Source organism: Ursus americanus, chromosome 3 (genome assembly GCF_024610735.1).
Source record: "Ursus americanus isolate L20-20 chromosome 3, mUrsAme1.1.p, whole genome shotgun sequence".
NCBI lineage: Eukaryota > Metazoa > Chordata > Mammalia > Carnivora > Ursidae > Ursus > Ursus americanus.
In genome coordinates this window covers 77881943-77908924 of record NC_142129.1, presented here as the reverse complement: position 1 = coordinate 77908924, position 26982 = coordinate 77881943, and the positions used below count along the sequence as shown (strand labels likewise).

The 26982-nt window shown below is 38.9% G+C and overlaps 1 protein-coding gene across 7 annotated transcripts in view; it reads right to left on the bottom strand.

Annotated features, from left to right (window-relative positions):
- CACNA2D1 (calcium voltage-gated channel auxiliary subunit alpha2delta 1) overlaps positions 1-24591 on the bottom strand; it is a 485973-nt gene extending 461382 nt beyond the window's left edge. For 4 of the 7 annotated variants that reach the window (XM_087861132.1, XM_087861133.1, XM_087861134.1 and 1 more), the window contains exon 1: positions 24087-24591. In XM_087861132.1, coding sequence (XP_087717258.1) covers positions 24087-24181 — 95 coding nt within the window. In that variant the 5' untranslated portion in view covers positions 24182-24591. The remainder of the gene's footprint in view (positions 1-24086) is intronic. The other 3 variants (XM_045793369.2, XM_045793371.2, XM_045793372.2) reach the window with 1 other exon arrangement.
- Positions 24592-26982: the final 2391 nt, after the last annotated feature.

Genomic DNA, 26982 nt, shown 5'->3' with positions numbered 1-26982 from the left:
TTTTTTTAGAATAGATCTACAATTCAGACATATGTTTAGAAGTTTATATATACTCAAATATTTCTACTATATATCACATTATACAATAATAATAAATAATATAAATTCCCTAATGATGTCACCATAAATTGGATTACACACAAAGACCTACTGGTGAAATAACCTGAGCACAGGTATTCACATAGTTTGTTATCTGAACCTGGACACTTTTGAGAGTAAAAGGACATTATTAATTAATAATAATTAGTAATAATAATTAATAATTAGGCTGGACAACAGGCAGAAATCAAAATGGTCCAAATTAAACCCAACGTGAAAGTAAACAAAAGGAAGAGCTGAGCTGAAATAAAATGAGGTAGGTATAGAATAGATTTCACCATGTTTGTCTGTAGTACAGCAAAGGAAAGGCAGTGATTATTTTGTTCATTTATGAATAATGAGCACCCCAAAGAAAGGGAGAAAAATATGTGGACATGCACTAGATTTTCCATGTAGTAACAGTGCAGTATATTTTTTTTTAAAGATTTTATTTATTTATTTGAGAGAGAGAACAAGAGAAAGAGGGAGAAGGACAAGCGGACTCTGCACAGAGCGCGGAGCCCAACGTGGGGCTCAATCTCATAACCCTGAGATCATAACCTGAGCTGAAACCAAGAGTCAGACACTCAACCGAATGAGCCATCCAGGCGCCCCTGTATATGTTTACTTTTGTTAATAAAATAATATGTACAAGAGAGGTATCATAGAGAGGACAATATAAAAAGGAGACACTGATCACATAAAAGCGCATCTTTTTGGCCTCTCCTAAGTCAATCAGTAGAATGCATCTGAAATACTTCAAGAGCCCCACTTTAGCCAATCAACTGAAGAGGTCAAATATTGTATTATTTCTTTGCAGCCAGAAGAAAAAGAAGCAGAGAAATTACTTTTTGATCAAATAAAGGAAAAAGATTATCGTGAACCATTCTGTTTCCACTCTCCCTCCCGTAAATAGCATTCGCTCCTAAGCAAGGTAGACAGCGCTCCCTGGGATTACTGTTTCGATGCTACGCCACTTTGTGTTGTCATTCTTGTAAGTGCACTGTCCTAAAAGACAACAAGCCAGCATGCAGCTGTTCTCCATTTACAAAAAAGTCGATGAGCAGGAACACCTGGTATTCTTTTCATACTCACCAAGATATTTTTGGTATGTGATCAGTTCAGGCCAGCCGTATAAAATTTCAAAGCCACATATAAGACAGAACACTACACAATACACCTACAAATGCACCTTAGTAGTACAGTGAGTTTGTCCCAATAATGTTCTTATTGTTTTGGGGTCTCTGTTAATTGTTTCCCTCTGAAAAAGTGGAGCACTTTTAGCCAAGAAAAACTTCATTAGTTTTCCATGCATCTTTCCCAGGTGAAACAAACACCCCTAGCAAGAGTGTGTGTGTCCATGTTAATTACAGTTTGCCCACAGGCCATCCTGGCAAGTGTCCAGCATTTCTCTATCTACAAAGCATTTCATGCAGTGCGCACAAGGACAGGATGGATTGTCTCATTTCCGCTCCAGACCCAGCAGGAAGGAGCAGACACCAGGACGCTTCTGTTAAAGACATGTTTCACTGCAAAATTTTCCTTCAGGAAATTCACAGATCTCCAGGAACAGGGGAATTGTACCCCCGTACATTTGACTCTATTTTAAATAATTACACTTCCTGTTTCACAAAGCACTAAATTTAACACCTTAATTTAGGAAATATTTTGAACTAGCCAATTTACCTATTTTTAATAGCATACTTATTATGAGGGATTAATGAACAAAACTCACTGATGTGACAAAAACGTTACCGAAATGCAAACTGAGCCAGAAACAGACAGCATTGGCAACAGGAACACATATCATGGGCCAATTCATTGTGCAGATTTCACTTAGATCCGTGGTTCTCAACCGGGGGTGATTTTGCACCTCAGGAGACATTTCACAATGTCTGAAGACATTTTTTATTGTCATGACTTGGGGATGGGTTGCTACAGGCTTCTAAGAGATAGAAACCAAGGATGCTACTAGATATCCTACAGTGCACAGGACAAGCCTTCCTTACAAAGAATGGTCTGTCGGACAAAGACAAATACCATATGATTTCACTCATATGTGGAATTTAAGTAACAAAACAGATGAACATTAGGGAAGGGAAGGAAAAGTAAAATAAGATAAAAACAGGGCAGCAAGAAATAAAAGACTCTTAACTATAGGAAACAGACAGAGGGTAGCTGGAGGGGAGGTCTGTAGAGGGATGGGGTAATTGGTGATGGAGATTAAGGAGGGCACTTGATGTAATGAGAACTGGGTGTCATATGCAACTGATTTCTATCCCTGAAACTAATGATACACTATGTTAACTAAACTGAATTTAAATTTAAAAAAATTTTTTAAATTAAAACAAAGAATGGTCTGGTCCAAAATGTCAGTAATCCTGAGTTAAAAAAAAACCCATCCTTAAACTGGGTGGAAAAATTAGCAGCTTGGTATAAATTCCACATGGTAACACTATCTCTCCTAGGTGCATTTTAATAAATCTTAACAGTTATTTTCAGTCAAATTTCTCTGATTTGATCTAACTTGTCAAAATAATAAATTGTTACCAAACACTATATGTTATAAAATATAACCAATTATTATAAAATTAAACTACAATAGTTTAGCCTTTATCACGCTGTATCTGAATTTAGGAGATTGGTAAGATTGGTAAGAAATATACATGAGTCAAAACTGAATTGCATGTAATATTAATTAAAGATTCCAAAAACCTCTTTCCAGTTTTCGTCCCATTATCAACTTGTGATTTTGTTTTCTTTACAAGATAAAACATTGCTTTTAACCTACCACATCTTGGAGGCCAGAAACAGAACCACTCTCATTGTCAGATAAAGGCATGAGAAAAGTATTCAGAAATGCACCTAACTGGAATCCCAGTTCTGCCTCTTAAAAAACGCTAGCCTATCTTCTTTGAAAAACACTACAAGGAATAATTGCTTTAAGTGTTTTGAGGTCCTTGTTTCCTTATTCTAAACAACAACAATTTTGCAGAGTACTTGCCTTTGATAAATTTGTATTACATTTTATGTGGAGTCAATTTTCAACCTTCAAGGCAGAATGACACAAAATAGAAAAATCAGAGCACAAAGAGAAATCAAACCACACTTTCCTCTCATGTTGGTTGTATCATGTAGTTCTTTAAGTATATAACCCAATTATTCTCTACAATTCTTTAAGTGCACGACCCTGAAAACATCTTTGTCCCTCTTATCCTAATGGTCTGCCCTTCTTAATCTCCTACACTGCTATTCTAGTACCTGTAATTTTATAAAATAGCACTCTTGTTTAACTGTTATAAAATACCACACATATCCACATATCTTGACTGCCACACTTAGCCTATTACCACTCCCAGTGCCACTGATAGCTATCAAAAATGATGACTTTTTTATAATAATGTCCAATATTTAAAGGGTAGAATCTGAAGTTAGACAGAAAACCCTAAGATTGCATAGTTGCAGTTACAAGGCAGAAGAGAACTACAGAACAGAAAAATCCCCTCTTTAAAAATATGGTCTGCACTGATACGGTCTACACATCAGAGATTTATCTGTGTGAACTCTCTTTCAAACGGTATCTCTAGAAAGATTCTGTTTATTCAGTGGTTTGGGAAAGAAGAGTTCCTTTAAGGTTTGTTCGTTTGTTGTTGTTTTAAGAGAGTGGGAGGTCTCAAATCATGGATGGAACATAGAAGCAGGAATCTGATCAACCAAGGAAGAGCTTGTGGGCACTTGATCCATTAGGAAAAGAGTAAATATTGTGGCAGAAGTATAAAGAAAGGTATAAGGACACAAAACCACATTTAACACAGCTGGTGACTGCCTCCTACACTACTACACATAATGGCCATGTCACTTCCGCGGTGCTCACCCGGAGGTAGGTTTAGCTCAGAATTAATCGGATCAGGTATGCATAAATGTGCCTTAATTCATAACGTAATTAAAGATGGCGGGGAAAGAGAAAGAATAACCCAAAGACTTTCATTTCAAAATCATCAAAGGTCAATGGAATAATCTCATCGATAATTTGGAGATAACACCTTGGCCTCATAAAAATTACATGATGCAACAAAGGTTCTGATGCCTCATCCATATATAACTTTAAACATATTTTCCCTTCCTGTTGCTCTATATAGTTCCAAGAAAAAGGCCTCACCAAACCCTAACCAAACCTGTTTACAAAGGTAATACTTTATTTTTATTATCTTTTGAGAGAGAAAGCATGAGCAGGGGTAGGGCAGAGGGAGAGAGAGGCCCCCGCTGAAGGTGGAGCCCGATACAGGGCTCAATCCCAGGACCCCGGGATCATGACCTGAGCGAGCCCAAGGCAGACTCGTAACTGACTGAGCCACCCAGGTGCCCCAATAACACTTTATTTTTAGATGTAAAGTTTATAAGACAATGACATCTGGTTCTAAATTCTCGCCCACATTTCCGGCCAACTTGCAAATGCATTAAATTAAATTAAGACACTCATGTTTGAGGGTCATCTTGCCAAGATGTTTTAAATGATGTGCACATAAGATTAATTATTAATAGTTAATAATTTATTGTAATAATTAACTATAACAGTTACCTAGGTGTTGGACAATTTCCTAAAATTTCAGGAGATTTCTCAAAATCATGGTCTTTGTAATGTTCTAAATCACCATTCTTTCTTGAAGGGGATATTCAAACTACATAGAAATAGCCATAACTCTTAGTATGTAAGACCCAAGAAATTATGTTATAAGGCAACTTATCAATAAGGTATTTTTTTGTGAGCTTATCCTGAAAATCACTTAGAAGGGCCAGCTGCTCTGGGAGGGTTAGCCGGAGTTTGTCTAGCACTGTCAATATTGACACTGTTCTTGGCTTGACATCCTACATACTAGCTGAGAGATGCAACATCTTTATAACAAGAGTTGTTAAATTTGATTAGTTTTAAGTGACCCACTAAAGAATTGAGTAAGGACCCTTCGAGAGACTCTTAAAATATATAATTCTGGTTTTTCAGGAAACTAGTTTATCTCAATAATGAGGAAAAACGCTGAAAGTCCTTGAGACTTTCAGGAATGAGTGTATAGTGATAGAACTCAGAAGAGACTGCACAGAATGGCATAAAATAGAGTGCAGATCATCTTGTTTTACCAGTGTATGGCTAGAACTTCATACGTTTTGGTTTTGTTAGGTAAAAGCCTGCAATTGAGAACATTTTTAGCAAAAGCTTGTCAGAAAAATCTCTAGCTCAACCAGGAGAAAAAAACAAAACCTTTGTCAAAAATTGAAAATTTCTTTTCATACATTATCATTTCAATGTGCACAAATGCCTAAGGAGAAATCGAGGTCTAAAAAAATGAAAAGATTCTGCAATTCTCACTACTTACTAAGTGAACATTTGAGCCATTCTTTGAAAACTTAAATGCCTTAAAGAGAATCACATTGTTTGATATGCATGTGTTTCAATAGAGTGAGAATGTTTGTACTTTTATACCTGGGCAGACACTCTGAGATGTGAGGGATCTATGGAGATTTTTATATACCCTCAGCCTCATAGGACAAGTACACTTTATACAGATCAAAAAAAAAAAAAAAAATCAACCTGCCTCAGGTATGTATTAAAATGTTTGCATCTTGATTCTAGGACCGAAGATATTTGTGTAGTAACAATTTTAGACCCATCTGTTTCTTGAATATATCCAAGAATCCATCAAAAGGGATTAGCTACCTTCCTATTAGCTCTGACTTACAGAAGTAATCAGATAAAGAATATGCAGTCTTCCCCTTTATTGCAATACCAAAATATTTGTTCTGCCAAAGCAAGTGTTTCGGCTCATTCGGAATAGTAAATGTTCTAAAGAGAATACACTAAAAGTCAAATTTGCTTGTAAGTAACATAAAATTCTAAGGAACTATATAGCATGTAGCAATCTCAAATAGGCACCTCCTTTTAAACCAAAATATTATGCTTATTTTGAGGAAAAAGTCCATAGCTATTCAGTAGCCAAAATAAAAAAGTAGGTTATGTCACTTTAAGAAATGATTTAAATGTGAAAATCTATTTTTTAAATGCCATTTTTAAGCTGAAAACAGCCATTTAGTTATCTTAAACACCCAAACCAATTAAACCAGTGTTACTCAGATTGTGCTCTGCAGATATGGCTCAAGGAAAAGCACAGAAACGGAGAGTGTTTAGACACGTTTGTAATAGTTTAAAAAAGTAATGTTATGATTATATAATCTAATTATTTAAAAACGAAGTTCATATTTTTTTAAATTCTATTTTCCCATTCATTGATTTTCCTTGTATTCTACAAAAATAAACATCTGCAACGGATAGGAAATTTACCCCAAAAATGAATAAACTCTATTCCTTTAGCGCAGTTAGTGCAAAAAGCACTGCATTAGACAATTACTTTGGCTGGAATCCCCTGGTGTTACCAAATTCATTAGTGCTAGACGTAATAACAAGAGAAATACTGAACAAATCAGGCAATCAGCAGTACTTCCAAAATGAAATGAGCAAGGGAGTATTTGTATGCAGGATAGTGGGGCCCCCTTTTTATGGTAAACTTACTGGGTACCCAGTACTTAGGTATTGTGGAGAAGCATTTCATGATTATCTTCCTCTTTGAAAAGCAGAAGTCACAGCTATTCAACTAAATCTATTCAATGAATAGGAGAAATTACATATGGATGTTTTCAGTTACAAACATTTCTGCATTGATACTTTATAAATGGGGCATTAGAAACATTACCATTCTATATAGAGACGTATAACAAAAATGCTGATTAGGGTTTTAGAAGATCACCTAGTTTATACAGGCAGGGAAATGCACATAATTTCACGAGACCTAAGATTTCATAAAGTATAAACCTTAACTTGGAAGTAACTTAATCCTTTGCATTTCAAAAGAACTGTCCTACAATTCTCCACACATTTATTGACAATAATTGTGTAAATTGGCTTAAAACCATAGCATAGAGAATTCTTTTCTTTGCAGAGGGTGAAAAGTTCAGCTAATGCTAGGAATGAGTTGTTAATGAGCTATTGTCATTCACTTTCCTTACAGGACGGATCAGAACCAATGTGGCAAAGCACTGTTTGCCTGGAGGCAAGAAGATGATAGGTCATCTATTTCAGAGCATTTCTGAAGTTTGTGAACATCTAAAGAGGGAAAGGAATGCGCATCCTATTTTCTAGTTTTTGGTGTTTTTATGATTGTCTTATAGTAAAACCTGTGGAAGGAAGGATTCTAAGTTGGTCCCCATGTATCCTCTACTCTCTACAGTGGGGTGTCATACATGTGATTATGAAGGGACATCACTGCCACAGTGAGGCTGTTACCGGGGCAAAAGTGAAGGGATTCTGTAGATGTAAGACTCAAACTGCTTGATTCTGAGTTAATCAAAAGAGATTATCTTGGGCGTTCTATCTATTTTTTATTAAGATTTTTTGTTTGAGAGAGAGAGGAAGAGCAGGGAGGAGGGGCAGAGGGAGAGAGAGACATGCAGACTCCCCGCTGAGCAGGGACCCTGATGCAGGGCTCCATCCCAGGACCTGGAGATCTGACCTGAGCCAAAGGCAGACACTCAACCAGTGGAGCCATCCCGGCGCCCCTTGGGTGTTCTAGTCCATTAATTGAAAGTTCTTAGGAGGGACGGGGCCCCCTTCTGAATGGAGAGATTTTCCTCCTGGCCTTGAAGAAGTGAACCACTCTGTGTAAGAGGAGAAGAACTGAGTGGCCTCTAGATGCTGAGAACAAATGGAAGGAGGGAAGAGGTATTCCTACAACCACAAAGAAGTGTGAACAACCACATAAGCTTAAAAGAGGAAAAGAGAGTAACCCAAAAGGGAGAGCAGGCCAGTCACCACCCACTGCAACCTTGAGAGGCCCCAGGCAGAGGATCCAGCTAAGCCACAGCCAGACTCCTCACCAAGAAAACGGTGAGAAAACACACGCTGCTTGAAACCACTAAGTTTGTGGTAATATATTACACGGTATTAAAAATACCAAACCAAAATAAATAAATGAATCTAGAACTAGTATAAATTCTAAACAAGAGATTCATGTTATCTATCCATCTTCATGTAAAATGCCTTTATGAAGATTCTGTCTGGTTTGCTTTCATTTAAATCAGTGGTCAGTATTCAATCTCTTTTTTTTTTTAAGATTTTATTTATTTATTTGACAGAGATAGAGACAGCCAGCGAGAGAGGGAACACAAGCAGGGGGAGTGGGAGAGGAAGAAGCAGGCTCATAGCAGAGGAGCCTGATGTGGGGCTCGATCCCATAACTCCGGGATCACGCCCTGAGCCGAAGGCAGACGCTCAACCGCTGTGCCACCCAGGCGCCCCAGTATTCAATCTCTTCTATATAATTTGATTCCAATCTTCTTGGCATACGTGTTGAGAATTTAACAGGTTCCTGACTTCTCTCATTTAGTCCCACAATTACAACTAGTAGGAAATCTAGTCAACTAGGCACAAGGATAAGCCACTCAGTATGTGATTCTACACACACACCTCTGAACTTTAAAACGCGTGATGAGCTCTAATATAAATTCTTTTTGAAAAATTAGAATTGATATTTTTAACAGTATAATTGATTTACTTTTTTTTTTAAGATTTTATTTATTTATTTGACACAGAGAGACAGCCAGTGAGAGAGGGAACACAAGCAGGGGGAGTGGGAGAGGAAGAAGCAGGCTCCTAGCGGAGGAGCCTGATGTGGGGCTCGATCCCAGAACACTGGGATCACACCCTGAGCCGAAGGCAGACACTTAATGACTGTGCCACTCAGGCGCCCCTATACTGTTTTTTAAAAACACTTCATAATAGGGGCACCTGGCTGGCTCAGTCGGTTGGGCGGCCGACCCTTGGTTTCCGCTGGGGTCATGGTCTCAGGGTCATGGGGTCAAGCCCCATGTCAGGCTCCACACTTGGTATGGGGTCTGCTTGGGATTCTCTCTCTCCCTCTGCCCCTCCCGTACTCCATGCAAGTGCGTTCTCTCTCCCTTTCTAAAATAAATGAATGAATCAAAAAAAAAAAAAAAAAAGTTCATAATATTAATTTATCCCTCAAGGTAAAATACCATATATTTATCTCTAGTCTTAAAAGGAGGAGAGGGGCACCACTCTATGTTATACATAGTATCACAATTATTGCTGACATGGTTTTAGAGTTACCAGCTTCAGACAGTTTGCAACAATTACTAGAAATATATTATCAAGAGAGAACATCTATAGGACGTCTTTTACAAAACAAAATCATGAGGTGGCAACGGGCCACTAACATTATTTTTCTGTACACAAGAATGCTACATCACAGGGCACCTGGGTAGCGCAGTCGTTAAGCATCTACCTTCGGCTCAGGGTGTGATCCCAGTGCTCTGGGATCGAGCCCCGCATCAGGCTCCTCCTCTGGGAGCCTGCTTCTTCCTCTCCCACTACCCCTGCTTGTGTTCCCTCTCTCGCTGGCTGTCTCTCTATCAAATTAATAAATAAAATCTTAAAAAAAAAAAAAAAAAGAATGTTACATCACTCACTTCATTACATATTTCTTAATACGCCCTTCAATCAGATATAGAAAGAAGCCTGGTACTATACTATGCTTTCGTGCAATTTAGGGGTAACAGAGAGTATTAAAAAGCACAGAAAACATCAAACCTCACCATTTTTGCTTTCAGAAAGATCAGAAGAGAGAAACCTTAAATACAGGGGTGGGAGGTGGGATCTTTTCCAAAGCATACCCACAGGCACCAGAGTACTGGAGTACCAAGAAAGATCTAGTTTATGTTCAACAGACACACTAGAATATCACGTCGTTAGGAAATAGTCCGGTGCTAAAACCAGAAATTCTTCCTCAGGTCCCACATCATTAGTGGTGGACACCAACAGGAACCCAAGTCACCTGACTCCACGAAATTCTCCTGCTTCTCATCAAATTATATTGATGCAGTACTTTCTATGTGCCACTGCTTTACATGAATTAACATTCTTCATCCTCCAAACTTTAGGAGGTTTACCAACCATTCAAGTTAGCCAGTCAATAATCGGAGAGCTGAGCTTTGAATCCACACTTTTACCTAACCAGGAAAGTTCCATGAAAGAATGAAAACGTAATGTTCCACAGCATCCAATCTTTAAGAATTAGTCTATGCTTCGAGAATACTAGTTATGAACCGTTTCTGAGAGAACTGAAAGAGAATCTTTCAAACCATTATCTATGTTCTGTGGTTCAGATGAAGAAGCCTGGTTAGAAAGGCTGCAACCACCCCGTAGATGAGCACATTTTAGAACCGTAAGTACTAGGTAGTCAGGTATAAGAATGAAGCTTTAATGATACTTAGCATGAATCCAACATCCAAATCCATTTAAAATAAGAGACCTACATGTTTTGGGAGGAATCTGTTCTAATTTGGTAAACTGAGAGGATGTGGTCTCAACAGCAGCTGATGCAGCTTGTCATCTCTCCCAGTGAGGTATGACCCAACATCAGACAACCACCATGACACAAAGCATGGGGAACCTTACCCCCAACCTGAGGACACTGGACAAGGTCTGGTGTGTTTTATTTTTGACTTACTCCTCCCGTTCCCATGCCCATTCCAGGGAAGACTTCCTCCCAATGCTCTGATTTGTTTAACATGAACAGAGTAAGAGATTATTTAGAAAAATCAAGTAATCCCTAATAATGCCCATAGACAGTCCTAGGAGTGGATTAAAACTGGAAGGAAAACCTCCAGTTCTACTGGTTTCCCAGTAAATAGGATGAAAGAAACTAACAGTTTTCACCCTTTGCTCAATAAATTCAGTGGAATATACACACACCAGGACTTGACAGCCTCTCATTTAAGCCTCAGAATTTCCCCTAAGAGGTATGGAGTATGATTCCTGTCTTACAGAGCATGAAACTGAAACTCAGGGAAGTTAACTTCCCATGACCACACAGACTATTATCAGAGCCAGGGTTTAACCTTCACATCACCTGACTCAAAACTCTGATTCTTTCGACCACACCAGAATGCCTACCTTGAGTCCTTGGGACTGCCAGAAGACAAACCAGTCTGGTTCTGGCTTTGCTTAAATGTCTATGAACACGCTTCCTAGCAACTTTTGGAGGCAAGTGGGGCAATATGGAATCACTGTGGGGTTTGGAAGATGTGAAAGAGTGGGATCCACAGGACTCAAAGCCAACAAAAAATTAAAATTATAATCAGCAAGCACATATCCTATTCCAACCATTTTGATGTTTCAATTAGTCCTAATGAAATTTGCAATCCTTCATATGTATGACAGCATTTCTGGGTATTAGAAACCATTTTCAGGTTTTATAATGTCTTCTAAATATATATTCTACATATACGTAACACATCTGAATCTATATGCATACTTTACTAATGTTTTGTTATTTTTATTCCATATAAATTATGTTTATATTATATACAATATTTACATGTATTAACATTACAGATTTATGTTTACATGTCTAATATATGTAACACTTATTATCCTAATATATTGTTATATTACATATATAGTAAATATAAACATCAAATATGTTTATAAACACCATATTTATATGCACTATATAAATATGATTCCCTGCCATTAGTTAAGGTAGGGATGCAGGGAAAACAGAAAACAGGAAAAAAAAAAAAAAAACAGATTCTGAGCAGCCTGTTGATCTCAGGTTTTAGATCCCTGTGCATATTATAAAAACAGAATCCCAGGGGCCAATTGACTTCACATGTAGAAAAACCCAGAAAGGGAGGGACCAAATCCAAGGCTTGCAACCCTCAAACCACCCCTCTGTCACAGTCATTTACACACAGGGACTCAGCTGGCTTGTAGACACCACACAGACAGGTTGTGTCACATCTGATAATTTAAGGAGATGAATGACCTCATCTAATTATCATACATGGTTTGCTCTGTGATGAGTTACCATTCCCCTATGTTTATTTATTACCATAGAGTATTAATATAAATTTTAAACAATTACTCACCAGCAGACCTTAACACCATGTATCAATCCCCTGGGAACTGAGCTACCCATGCACAATAAAATTCTACCCCATGAAAATTAATTCTGATTTCTACATTTATATCGACAGGAAAATCAGGTGTTTGGAGAGACAACCAAGCATTCTGCATGTCTAATTTAGAGCAATCTGCCCACCCTCCATTGTGCCCATCCTCCTGAGGCTTCACATGGCCCGTTTGTCTCTCCTAACATTTCTGCAGATGCAAATTTAAGTCAATTCTAATATAATGTCAAGGCAATGAAGGGTTTGGTATTTTTAACGTGACAAACATCATAAGAATTTTGCACACTCCTTTCTGTGGCAAATGTCAAGCTGACTGCCATAAAAAGGCCGGTCCTTGGCACTTGAAAACAAGCAGCTTCAATGGTATCACCAAGTTGTACTCATGAGTCATGTTATTAATGCACAGTTTTATCTAAAACATCGCTTTCCTCCAGGAATCGATTAGATATGTGCAGTAGTAATTTCATTTAGGTGTTCTATTTCTACCAACAAAAGATGAGAGTCTGTGGCAGGCTGACCTCCATTTATACAATAAAGTTAAGGGGTGGGGTTAAATGAGTGTCACTCATCACCAGCTGGATGAGTCAAATGAAAATGGCCTTTTTCAGTAGGCTCTTGGCAGGTTTCTAACGACTTCTGTGTTGTTTGATAAAAATGCAACTGGCCTCGATTTTACTCCTCTGTGCTCACCCAGTTTGTAGGGTTGTCTGAAATCATTTCTATAAACATCATGGACACATTGCTTTATTAACTTCCCAATAGTCTGTCTTGAAGCTGAAAACTCACATCTGTGTTTGAAAATGAGAGGTTATCAGCAAAGACATGGCTTTTAAAAATAGATTCAACCTCCTGTGGCACAGTTCTCAGACAACAGGTGTTGGCTGAAATGTCAAGATAAAACACATCAAATCCTTTGTGGTTCTGCTGTCTTCGTGGTCCCTTTTAGGATCTGGGTTGTGTCCCTAACCCAGAGACAGAACACTTCACTCACTCTAGTCCTTTCATTTCCGCTTTAGGATTAAAGGCTACACAAGTTTTAGGAAGAGACATTTCTCAGGCCTGCTAAGCGTTCCTTTGCTCATTCATTTCAGGCTTTTCTAATGGCCTAAGTGATCTATTAGCACAACAATCTAGCTCGCTAAACCTCAGTCATCAATTCATGATCTCTAGAAGGCAGACAAATCACAAGTGGTACAAATAATAAAGCCTGCCTGTTAAACAGTCCTTCAAAGTTCCCCATGCACCCTCTCCTTTGATCCTCATAATACAACACTGTGATTCAGGGTGAAGTTAATATTATCCTTGTTCTGCAGATGGAGAAACTGAAACTGAGAGTTGGTTTTGCTCTGCTTTACAAGACTCCTCTTTCCACTCGACCTCACTGCTGGAATATGCAGCCATCCACCACTGGACCCGGTGAGAGCGCGGCTACTAAGACACCAGCTCCGGCCACAACAGGGCAGTGAAGGACAGCCGGTAAGCGTCGGATTCTGAATCAAGCTGCTTGGGGTCAAATTTTTAGCTCCTAGGAAAATTCCAAAAAGTTCTTCATACTCTCAAGTTAACTTCCCTCATCTACAAAACAGGAAAGATAATAATACTTCTCTTAGGGTACTGGCCTAAAGGTTGGATGACTTAAAAAACAGTGTTAATTCTCAGTGCTTGGCACACACCGGGAGCTCAAAGTGATCAGAAAGCAATATTATAATCATTGGAAGACAGTTGTTAGTAACTATTAGTGTCCAGACATTCTGCAGGAAGAGACATCAAAATAAACTTAAGTACAATGTGAATACCTACAGGAGAGAAAAAAAGAGCAGAATCACAAAAGGGAAATAAATAGCCCACTCTTCCCATCTAACTCTTCTCATCTCTTGTTACAAACCACAAGAGTAGTTTTTCCAAACTGAGCTGGGACCAATGAGATCAAGATTGATTCTTAAATCCACTGGCATTTGCGATCCAAGCCACTCATTCAGTCATCTTGGAAACTCAGGGAACTGCTGTGATGGCAGCTGCCAGTAATTTCCAGATCTTCAGGAGACCTGAGATGCCTTTGTAAGGGGCAAGAAGGGACAGGTTTTGAAGGAATATTCTATCTGTCGGGGGGTTTGTTATCTTATCAAATTTATTATTTTGTTTTCTTGACACGATCTGTTGCAATTCAAATTTCTGCCCTGTGCTAAAGACTGGATATGGGGTGGGGTGGAAGCACCTACAAGGTGGGGCAGGAAACTACCCCAATCTGCCAAATAACAAATAAAGTACGCTAGACTGGCAAAAAAAATAACTATTTGCTCTTTTTTTTTTTTTCCTTTTCACTGATATGTCTGCAACATCTTCCTACCATAAATATATGCACATATTAAAACCTGCAAAACTACACAGACCTTCAAGGTAATCTCTCCAAAAAATAAAAAAGGTAAAAGAAAAAGACAAAAGGGAGCCAAATGTTGCTGTGCCCAAAGGGAATATAGTGGTGAACTGAAGTTTTACTATTAAGTAAAGAAAGACTATACTTGGTCAATCTCAAAATTTGAACATTGCTAATGTGTATGTATTATATTTCTGAATCATGTCATTCCTTCTTAAGAATGGAATCTGTAATTTGGAGCATTCCTCCAAAAACCTCTCCAGCAAATTAAAAGTGTGTCTATCCTATATTTCACCCATCTACTTTAATTCTCAAGGCTGTTTCATACTTCAGAAGTTACTTTGTAAGACATTGTTTTTCCTCTTGATCCCTTCCTCACCTGCCTCTCTCAGAACATTCTCCCATCAATCAAGGCCTCTCTCATCTCTTTCATCTCTGCCATTTGGCCTTCTCCCTCTGATAAGCCCCAATCTCCCCGTCTGGTAACACTTACTTGTCTCTACAACCTTCCCCACCCTCCTGGAGCCTTTTGCTAAGAAATGCCTCTTGCTCTAGTCATGGTAATAGCAAGGGGCCTGCTGCAGTGTAGGACCTCCAGTGAAATAGTACCAACGTGTTCAGGAGTGACCTAAGCTCAGGCAACCAGAGTCTTTTTTCCAAACCCCATCTCCTGATCACAACTGAATGGGCTATAGGTGGCCATCTGGCCCATATTCAGAATGTCAACATACCTTGTTTAGGAGGCTATGTTTCGGACTAGGATTCTAGTCTCAAACTGGTTCAAAGCTTCAGTGGAGAAAATGTAAGCCCTCCCAGCAATTCAACAAACACTGGGAAGCAGAGAAAGCCAATTTACAGGGACAGAGAAGAATAAAGACTTAGACAAAGAAAACCAAAGACTGGAATGAGAGATGATCCTGAGAGCAGTCCCACCCCTTTTTGCAGTTGTTGGCACATCTTTGACCTTAACTCCCATGACTGATCATCCAGCCACTACTAGTGAAAAATACTTCCCCTTTTGGTTTAAGATAGTCCTATGGGTTTCCACCACATAGAATTCCAAACTGCCTGAGATAACTCTTAATTCTGTAAACAAAAGAATGCCAAATCCCTTAAACCCCCTTTTCTGAACTCTCTGTATCTCTCCTCACTTATTGCCAAATTCCTTGAAAGAACCACCTGAGCTTGCTGGTATATTCCCACCTGCTACCAACTCTTCAAGGCACTGAAACTACGCTTCTTTCTGCAACACTCTACCAGAACTGTTCTCTTATTTTATCCAAATCCCCCTCAGGTACCTATTTCTAATGGCCCAGTAGTCATCCACAGAGACCCTGCAAACTCCAGATGTCCGACAGTTAAACTATTACTTTCACCCCCACCGTTCCTCCTGTTCTCCAAAGTTTAATGTAGCATGGTTTACCTGACGGAGCTCCTAGAATCATCTCTGACTCTTATCTCTTCCTACATCCCCAAATCCCATAACCAACAGCACCTGAAATTTCACTTTCGCCTTACATTTCCCATCTGCTCTGCTCTCACCTCGCCACCATTCTTTTTTGGACCTTAGGCATCTCTCACTCTGGGAACGCTGCAATGGTTTACTAACTGCTCTCACTGTCTCCGCTTCAGTTATTGGCTCTCTGGAATCTATCATCTAAGTACTGTGATTCGACACATATTACTTTTCCTTTTCAATTTTAAAAAACCCTAGGATGAAGGCCAACATTGTCTGAATATGCAGAGCTGTTCCCTGTCTCGCTGGCTGTCTCTATCTCTGTCGAATAAAAAAAAAAAAAAAAAATCTTAAAAAAAAAAAGGGGGGGTGCCTGGGTGGCACAGCGGTTGGGCGTCTGCCTTCGGCTCAGGGCGTGATCCCGGTGTTATGGGATCGAGCCCCACATCAGGCTCCTCCGCTATGAGCCTGCTTCTTCCTCTCCCACTCCCCCTGCTTGTGTTCCCTCTCTCGCTGGCTGTCTCTATCTCTGTCAAATAAATAAATAAATAAATAAATAAATAAATAAATAAATAAATAAATAAATATCTTGAATATGCAGAGCTGGGCTACCACAAACGTCCGCATTGTTGCGAACACTGCCCATCCCCCACTTCAGGTCTTATAAAAATACAGCCCTGGTGCAAACATTTTATAACCTAGACTAAACCAATGGCCTGGTCCCAGCAACATCTCTTCCCACCCAGAAGCCCATGCCTAATACAAAATAGACAGTGTTTCTTCAACATGCTATGTGCTGTTCCTCAGTCATGCGCCGCCCGATCCAGCTGCTTCATAGTGGCCTTGGAGATGTAAATGACTCCCTTGGGGACTCTCTTCCTCACTTTGGACACTCCAAATGTAAGTTCAGTGCACTACATAATTTACAATGAATAACAAGACCTGCATTAATAGTTAAATTACATTTGATGTTAAAAATATTTGAAGGAGACATTAAAAAAAAAGACAGCGTAAATTAAAACATAACATGTACTGCATACTCAGAGGTCCAAAGTCTTAAATGTACTACCTAGAAGACTACCTACCTGCAAGTTATTTCATTCCTTGTCATCTAACTGAAGAAATTACTTAGAGAATTTCTTGTGTGATGATCAGCACTTAACCTTGTAATAAAGTGTTATACTAATATTTCTTACCTAATTAGCCATTATCCCAAGGTTTTCTTTAAAAAAAATGTTTAATTGCTTCTATCTTTTGAGATCTTGACAACTGTATTGTCTTTGGTTTCTAAGGTGAATGTCCATATTATAAATATTCAAGTTTCTATAAATGAATATGATGCCAGGAAACATAATGTCCAGAAGAGCCACATTCACTTGGGAAGTGGGGGGGGGGGGAGAAAATTAAAAAATAACCAGTTGCCCCTGTAGCACCCTTTAATGTAAATTCGCACCAAGTAAATCGGAAGGCTCCCTTGTCTGCCCCACGTACCATGCATTATTTCTCATGGCATTTTCACCACAACAACTCTTGATCGCTTTTCTAAATCAGATTTCCTCAGTGTGCCTAAGCCCAGTTATTTTACTGAGCCATTCTTCCTTTAACCCTCAAAATAAGACATCATTAATGTCTAACCATCCCTTTCTATAGCCTGACAGTAGGCACCTTAGACAGAGAACAATTTTATTACCTCTTTCTCCTCTTTCCCCTAATTATCCCCCACAGTAGGCGGAAAAATGTCAAAAGAAACAATTGTCTAGACTGTTTGACAATTTTGGTAGAAGTGTTGATCATGTATTACAGATTTATCTGAGCATCAAAATCCCTCAACAATTTCCCTATAGAGAGAAGTGTCCAAGGGTAAGAGAGAGGCCCCTGAAACAGTCAGAGATGATTCAAGGGAGAAGGTCCTGAGGTCTGGTCACAGGTCACTTGGGAGAAAACAAAGCAAAAACTCCCCATTTGATTTGATGTAATATGCAAATAATAATGAATCACGATTAACAATAAATGTGTAAGTGTATGAAAGAGAGACAGAAGTAGCAATTGTCTGAATAAAAGAATACAGGAGTTATTTTTTCAGTTTGCCCAGAGACAACTATAATAAATTTTTAATGACTCAGGAAAAAAAATTTTCAAATTGACAGTAAGATTATCCCCAAATCTGAAGCCTTTAAAATGGGCAACACCATTATTATCCACTGCCATCATTTGTACTTTAAATTGTTCTTCCATTTATGATACAGAATTTAAAATGTATCCTATTTTTTTAATCCAGCAGAAGCATATGGTTAAAAAAAAAAAATCAGCAGAAGCAAATGTTAAAATAACATTTAGCCAGAAATATCCCGCATTCATATTCAAAGAGAACTTTAAATATTGCTTCATATGTAACAACCTGATCCTGCATTATTGAAATTAACTGTAAAAGTGTGCCAGTTCGTTGAGGCCACAATGTCAATCTTTTCCTTGTTTATTATCTCGCTAAAATCTGTATAAATGGCGATTTTAACGGAGCAATAATACTGAATTATACAAATTATATAAACCTATAAGGAAAACCTAACAGTTTATATTTTACAAATAAAATATTTAAAACTGTTTACATTTATCCTTTATTCCTAAATAAAATATGTTCAATATTAAAAATTTCTAAATATCCCACATCTAAATGTCCAAAATAAAAACTGCTTAGTAGCAAAGGCCTTTTAATAAGTGCCCAACATGTCAAATGCAGTAGTTTCTTTCAATAGACCTGTTTTGCTAAAAAGATGGCAAAATCATACTTGTTACTCATCAATTATGTTAATAACATCTGTATAGGACCTGAGCATTTCAATGCTTTTGTATACAATTATCTCATTTGATTTTCCTTACAAATTATTCTGAAATGCTACTGTTATAAAAATATTTTGAAAGAGATTCAGCCACTAAAAACAGTTGTGGATTGGCAGGAATCTTCAAGCATACATGATTGTTAATAAATTTACCTCACGTGAGGTTTTTCTACCCTAGCAAACCACTCGAAGAAGGTTAAAGAGAAATATGTGTGTGAGCATGCACCAAAAGATAGACAGATAGATAACAGGCACCTATAAAGATAGATAAATATAATCTAATAAATAAAATACTATAATATAAACAAATTATCTAATTATGCAATGCTGATATTTTAGACCCTGAAGGAAAAGGTAAATACAATAATTTTCACAAAGTACTACTATTCTTATTGCAATTAACACTGAAGTCAATCGCCTTTTTCTTTCACATCTGTAAACAATAGGATACAACCAGTTTCATGATTTGGGGCATACACACACAGACAATAAATCATGCGTAAGCTACACGGTTGACCATCTTGATACAGTTCAAAGTTTACTGGAAAGCAATCCTATGAAAGGCTTAGGGACGTTTGCAGTACTAGACATAAACAGTCCATGAAAAGAAAAAGTGGCTGACACCGTAGGGACACAGTGTCTGATGCACACACTATAAGCCTTAAGTAAATGAGGACTGGATGGGATAGAACAGAGCTCATTCCCCATGGCGAGCAGCTTACACTCTTTTCTGAAATATTACAACAATACTATTACAAATGATGGAATGCTGACACTTCAGTAATAACAAAATGTGACTTTTTTAGAAATACTGAAACAAATTCTGGGTTTTTTTTGAAACTCCTATCTAAGTATGTTTATGTTGGAACTGATCATGTCCGTACATATAAGAGACTGAAGGAAATCAACAAATCAGATGATTTCCCTAAAATATACTTTATTTTATTTTAATCAGTTAAGTCTCCAGTTTATGGTTATAAACAGTTCAAAGACATTTATTTAGAAAACCAGATGTGAATTGAGAAGAACAGATTATTTTCTTGGAAATCCATATCCATATTTAAAAAAAAAAGGGAAAAGAACAGAAACTTCTGTGTGTTTTATATAATGATACTCCAGAAAACATATCAATTAAATAATACTTTGTTATGGGTACGATTTTTAAGTCATTTTAAAAATTCCTAAATGCACTGTTCTTATATAAACTTATGAATCTACACAGTAAATGTGAATACACAATTTGCATGCGTTATTTATATTTTTGCAAAACCTTACAACGTATAAACCTGAGAATGAAAATGTATTTGACTATTTTTTTTTAATCAGTGTTGCAGAAATAATAGAAAAGTGTCCTCGCAGCCAGGTTTCTTTGAAGAAAAAGAGTGGTAAAGTTTCTATTTTCAAAATGAACAATTTACTACAGATTTTAATTTTATATGCACTTATTAAATTAAAATTGAACTAGTGAAAGCCATACAAAACAATAAAGGTACATTCTATTCCTTTTTATAAGCCATAATAAGCTTAGATTCTTGTACCTTACAAAATATTTTTTAGATCATATCCATTACACTCTGCCTAATGCTCATTCAAATGCCAATCCAAACAGCTACACACATACCCATGTATAAATATTAAGATATTTAACATCATGTTACTACTTACCTGAAAAATATATCTACTGTTGCATATTTTAAACATACACCTGTGGAATAATAAATGTTGTCTTATGGTTAAGCTTCTGAGAACAAATTAAAGATCTGAGAAAGGGATTTATTAGCAGTCATTGTTTTTAGGTTTTAATTTACAATCAATATTTTACCTCTTATTTTATCTTAAGGCACATTTCCTTATACATGTAGTATGTGAACAGAAATTGTTAAGCCCAAATGAAAATAATTATGTCACTTCTAACACATGAAAAAGACATCCATCCCAATGTTATGACATAAACTTATTTTCTATAGCCTTTAAGTATAAATTTCTCTAATAACAGAAAAAAAATTATATCTTAAGTATTTAAACCCCAAACTACTACTCTTTCATGAGATATATCTATCTCCTGTAGATACCTATAATTCTTATTAATATATGTATCCTATTACACTGTTTGTATTAAAATCCCCATATACCAATGGGCTCTCAGCCAATTATTCTTGACTGATTGGTATTTTGAGATAAAAATTTAACACTAACAGTAGTTATAACTACAGTGATTTTTTTTTAAAATCTGGATTTGTAAATAGATTCTAAAATAAAAAAGCAACAGATTTAAATTAACATTACAATACTGGCTAACAAACATTATTCTGAATTTTAAAACAGAAGTGTTTTCATTTATGTGCTAAGAAATTATTTCTAGAACAAGCAAGAACTCCCTATTTGAAAACTCTATCTTAAACTACCAATATAACATGTGCATACTATAACATGAAAATGATGTGAATCCCATTTACATATACACCAATATGCATTAGATGGTTGATACCATATGGCATATTTATGATTCACACTTTATTGAGACAATCATTTCCAAAAGTAAAGCCTAACCTAGCAAAAGAATTGCATCAAAATTCCTTTCTTGGTGGGGGGAGGGGAACCTTGTTATTTTAGTGTTAGGTCTTAGAACAGTTTAACTATACTTAAATCCAGAAGAATATGCTATGAGAATATATGCTAAACCAGGAAAAATTTAAAACGAAATTTAAAATGATGCATTGTTTTATTAAAATAAAACTTAAACCTTTAATATTATTGTTAACAATACTTAAAAAAAATTAAATTTTTGTACTAGTAATTGTAATTCAGGTCCCACTAGTGAGTGCACAATTAATTTCATACTGTGTTAATGGCATGTTCTTCCTCTAAAACTACTGATACTACTTTTCCCGGGAAAAATAAAATTGTAAGAAAAAAAAAACAAAAGAATTAATGATTTCCTGAGAAATTTATATATAGGAGCGTAATAGTTTGCTTTTAATGATACTATAAGCTTTGTACTGAGTTTTTATAAGCTTGAAATGTTTCCCAAAGATTTGAGATATATCATGATAAACACTACATATGAATTTTCTTGCAAGAAAAGCAAATAGCACACCTTTCCAAAATTAACACTGCACTTTTTTAAATTTCATAAAGTTTATTCAGAACCTAACAAGAAGTACAAATGTCAACTATCATTTCTCCTCAGAAGATGGGATTTTAACTTTTGAAATAAATTACTGAAGACGCACAAGACTTACACAAACAGCATTAAGGTTACCTATCAGAGACTGACTTAGCTCTACAAGGTCTTTTATTAAGCTTTCACTCTACAAAATAACTAATGTTCCATATTATTTGAAAATATCTTAAGTTTCCATTGTTAAACAATAAATTTCAAATCTTTTCAAAGGAAAGAAATTGTGGTTTCCTAATTCCTACTTTTCTTCACTATTTATTTTCTTTACTGTCTCCAGTGAATTTCTGACCATAAACACTAAGTTATTTTAATTTTAGGAAAGCATTTTTTGCAGATGTCCTTCTCACAATAAGAATTTGTACATTAATATTTTACAATGGTACGTTCTGGAATAAAAGGTGGTATTTTGTTGTATCTTTAAAAAGTTACAGTTTCCCCCAGTGGGGTGAATGATGCATTCCCTCCAAATGAAAGAAATATTGATAAATTGTCAGTTAAAAATAACACGTTAAAAAGATGTGAACTGCACACACCGACTCCTTTTTAAAGAGACACTTCTTTATTTGACACAAATGAAAGCGAATCACTTGAGTTCTTGCTTTATAGGCCAAGCTACAAAAAGAATAATGAATTCAATCAACAAAAGTGTAATTTCCTAATAAGAGTGAATAATTTTGAAGCATCTTTAGAGTAATTCTTACTCTATATATTTCAAAATATCCGCTTGGAACATACTGCCAATTAAAGAAAGATCTACAGATGGCATTTACCCTTTTGCTTCATAACAAAAAGGATCTGCAATCATTTTTATGGAAGATTATCTAAAAAAGAGCATGACTGTAAATCAATGACAAAAAATATTCGACACTCCCCTTCTCCGGGTTAGAATGTGCATCCTTCCGATTCTTGCACTGACACCTAATGTAATAAATACTTTAAGCTGCATCTTAAATAATCACTGCAGGGTTTCAACTGGTAAAGGTTCACTATTACCATCGACCAAAAACTCCAGTATTCAGCACTCAGCCAACAAAGGACAGCAAATAATTCCCAACAGCAGAAATACCGGGAAGGCTACCTTGGGCTTTGTTTTTGTTATGTAAAATGCATTAAAGTGACTCATCCATTTAAGATCACCTACTCTTAGAAGCTTTAAAGTAGCTTTAAGAACCAAAATAAATGCTTTCCCAAAATGCCCGATAGGCTCTTCAGCGCATTTAAAAATGTGTATATATTTTTATGAGCTATTGACTTTGCTTCTTCTTTTCCAGCCTACGAGAAAAGAGAATTATTATTTTCATTCCCTTCCTGCCGTGTGACTGTAGAGTTACCTTTAAATACTCTATTTCCAGAACGGCAGCGAATTTTTTAAGTTATTTTAGAAATGTTAAAAATAAGAGAAAACTGCAGGCGACTCTGGAAACGTTCATCCCTCCCTCAAAGAACAGGTTCTATTCATTCTAAGAACAGAAACAGTGTGTCTGCCGGCACTTAGATGCTTCGAATGAAGGATGAGGAGGTTGGATAGTGTGGTCCCAGTACCTGCGAGCCCCTTGAGTGGACAGCACTCTAAGCTGCGTCGAGCACTCTTCCGATGAGAGAGACTGTCAAGTGCGCCCAGTAATTTGGGCTCTAAATGAGTTTGGCCACTACAGCAATTAGAGAGCATCCCCCAGGCCAAGGGCGGGAGAAGTCCATGCTACCCTGGCAAGAGCAAAATTACCTATTTGTAAAACACCCAAACACACACAACTCCCCCCCACCCCCGGACTGGGTTTGAGGACAGCGGATATCTGGCTGGAAACTTCCCCCCCCCCCCCACCCAAGTACAGCTGAACTCTTTAAGTCTAAGGAATCCTTTCAGAGACAGGCTGAGGCGCCGAGAGTAGTAAGCGGACGTTTCCCGGGACAGCCCGGCCCCACCGAGACGCCCGAGACGCCGGTTCGGCGCGCATTCCGGCGGCGAGCCGCGCGCACCTCCCGCTCGGCCTCTCCAGATCCGAGCCCGGATCGCTCCCCACCCCCACGGGCAGAAAAGCCCCGCTAGTCGGGAACTGTCCCCGCGCCCAGCTCCCGCGGCACCCCTCGGCCCGCACTCCCAGCCCTCCCCGTTCGGCGACTTACGTGACGGCCGAAGGGAACGGCTCCTCCGACGAGGGGCCGATCAGCCAAGATTGGAAAAGTGTCAGAGTCAAGGCCAGCAGGCAGCCAGCAGCCATCTTCGCGATCGAAGATCAATCCCGCCTCCCTCCCCAGCTGGGGGAAAGGCACGCCGCTGGAAACCGCGGGAGGAGAAGGAGCACACTCCGCCCGTACCGTGGACGTCTGGAGAACTGGCGCGCCGGGGGCCGAAGCGCGGACTGGCGCGGGGGGCGGCAGGGGCGAAACCCGGCGCGAGGGAAGGGGCGGCGGCAGGCGGACCCACTAGCGCGCGTCGGCTGCTCCGCGCCGCGGCTGCCGCGCCTCCGCCGCCATCAAGGGCGACTTTGGAAACAGACCTGGGCGAGTCCGCCGGCGCTCGTGCGTCCTCGCTATCTCTGTGCCTCTTGGTTTCCTCCCTGATTTATTCCCTTGATTGCCTGGGGAGAAGGAGGAGGCGGAGGCGGGGGCGGAGGAGGGGTGACGGCGCTGGGGAGGGGGTGGGGGTGGATGCTGGAATGGGGGAATGGCAGGCGGAGAGACTTGTGGCAGGGAGAGGCTCCGTCTGGCTTCTCCGGGCAAGTCAGAGGGAGGTGGCTGGGGGTGGGCAGCGGGAGGGCTGGGCGTCAGAGCAGTCGGGCGGAGACGGGCCCGGAGCAGCCCTCCATACAAGGCAGAAAGGAACTCCCAAAGTCGGCGTCGGCTTGCTCCCGCCGCCCGGCGTGAGGCGGGGGAGCGGACCCAGCCCCGCGGGGCTCCCGGGGGACAGCCAGCCGCCCAGCGGGCATCTACAGGCTTCAGAGCTCCAGCCGAGTACTTGGCTTGAGTCTTCGAGGGTTATTTTTGCGCAGGCAGGCACGTTCCCCCAGCCCTTCTCCCAGGCGCAGAATCCACTGCCTGCCTAGGAATCGTGGAGAAGTGATTTGACAACAAATGTAGGAGGGGTTGTATTTGCATTTTAAAGCACCACTTTTTACTTTACCAGGTGGCACTATTTATTTGCCGTGAAGTGCCAGAGGCTAGAGCCTCTGGCGTGGCAGAATGACAGTTGTGCCAGCGGCCCCACGCCCAAGTAGGGCTCACCTGGCGAGAACCGAGCCTCAGGGCCCGGGCTGAGGACTGTCAGAGAAGGACCTGACGTTGTAAAATCTTTCCGGACCTGCCGTTAAGCAGGACGGAGTGCTGGAGGGACGAATTCTCCTTCCCGGGAGGACAATGCTGCGAAGGGCTTTTTAACATCCTAGTGAGAGACCTCCAAAACGCCCTGCTTTGGCCACTGGGCTGCTTTGCCTTGACAGGGTTGCTGTAGGGGTGAGTTCACTTTGTCAATGTGAAAGCAGGGAAAGGGTAAGCAGCAGGAACAGGTGGCAATTTGCGAAATGCACTTGAAATGTGGAGGAGAAATGAAAGGACGGGGGAGAGGGGGGTAAGAGCTAGGGAGAAGCCATTTCAGACCACTTTCACCTCCAACCCCCCAGGAGAAGCAGTGGCGGGGCGAGTTTAGCCCTTCTAGAAAGAGCAGAAGGGTCTCAGATTAGGCCTCTCCCTCGGGCACAGGCCTCCTTCAGGAAGGAAGTGGTGTGCCAGTGGTGGAAAGGTTTCCCTGAATATCTTAAATTCTTAAACTCCCTATAGTAATGTATTGGAGCACTTTTGGCAGGAAGTGAAAAGAATACCATTCCTGATGGAAAAAAATGACCATCCTGCATATGCCTAAAAGCTGTAATTATGGGGTGGCTGTAAGATTTTTAATTAGCTCTTTTTTTAGTTTCACCAGGAGCTGGTGAAAGGAAAAAGACCCTTATTAATTCAGAATTGATTTTCCAGCTTTCTGAGGGCAGCCTCCCCAAACGGAGAAGACCCATAGTACTTACTTACTAGCAAAAAAATGTTAAAGTGTATGTGATTTTATGATTCTTGACCCCGTGATATATTCTTCTTCCTCCTTTCTTGTGCCTTGTTTTCTTTATATTCTCTACATCTCTAGCTTGCACTTTGCTTCTTTCTTCCTATTCTGAATGGCCTCACAAAAGGCACCCCACCGTGACTTAACTTAGTTTGTTTTTTTGCTAAGCGTGAAGAGTGCGGCCACAGGAGCTGGCAAATGAGAAATGAAGTGGGATGTAATGGGATTGAGAACTAGAGCTTGGGAAGGTTATTTTATGTAACTGAAGATGGCCTTCCAGTCCAAATTTAGATAACCAAATAGGCAAGCCCATCATTTTTTGCTTCAATTTTTAATGATTCAAAAGCAGATTTTCTTTCTCAGCATGGGGATTACGAATAGCAGAATTAGATGCCCATTACTGTCTATGTGATATGTTGCTATCATAATAGCCTCCCTACATAAAAATATTGTATTATATTCTGTCAATTATTTCAGTAATGACTTCAGACTTCCTACTAAGGAAGTACACCATTTCCAATTTATATCTTTAAGAGAAAGAGCTTAAAGAGCAAAAGGAATGTAATAAACTTCTAGAGAAGGTAAGTCAGCCTTCATTATTTGTTGGCCTTTGAGCCAAACCTCAATTTCTTTGGATCCCTCTGATGAAGCACCGTGTTCTCTAATATCTGAAGTTGTTGAAGAAAGATATTGCTTCTACAATTCTTTCTGAAAGTGCTGGTTATCAACTGTAAGCCTTAATCATTGCTTAATACTCTGTTGTGAGGTTAGCTATTAAATGCTTTATCAACCTAAACCTTTCTAATGAGGATATTCAAAATGTGGCTTTGATTTCTTATGTATGATAACTAAAACAGGATCATTTTTACAACATAGCATTATGTGTCTACTGGATTAGTCATAGCTTTCTACAATGCATTGTTTCAGCGCAGTTCAGTTATTTTGAAAAACACCATAAAAACCAGATCATATCCC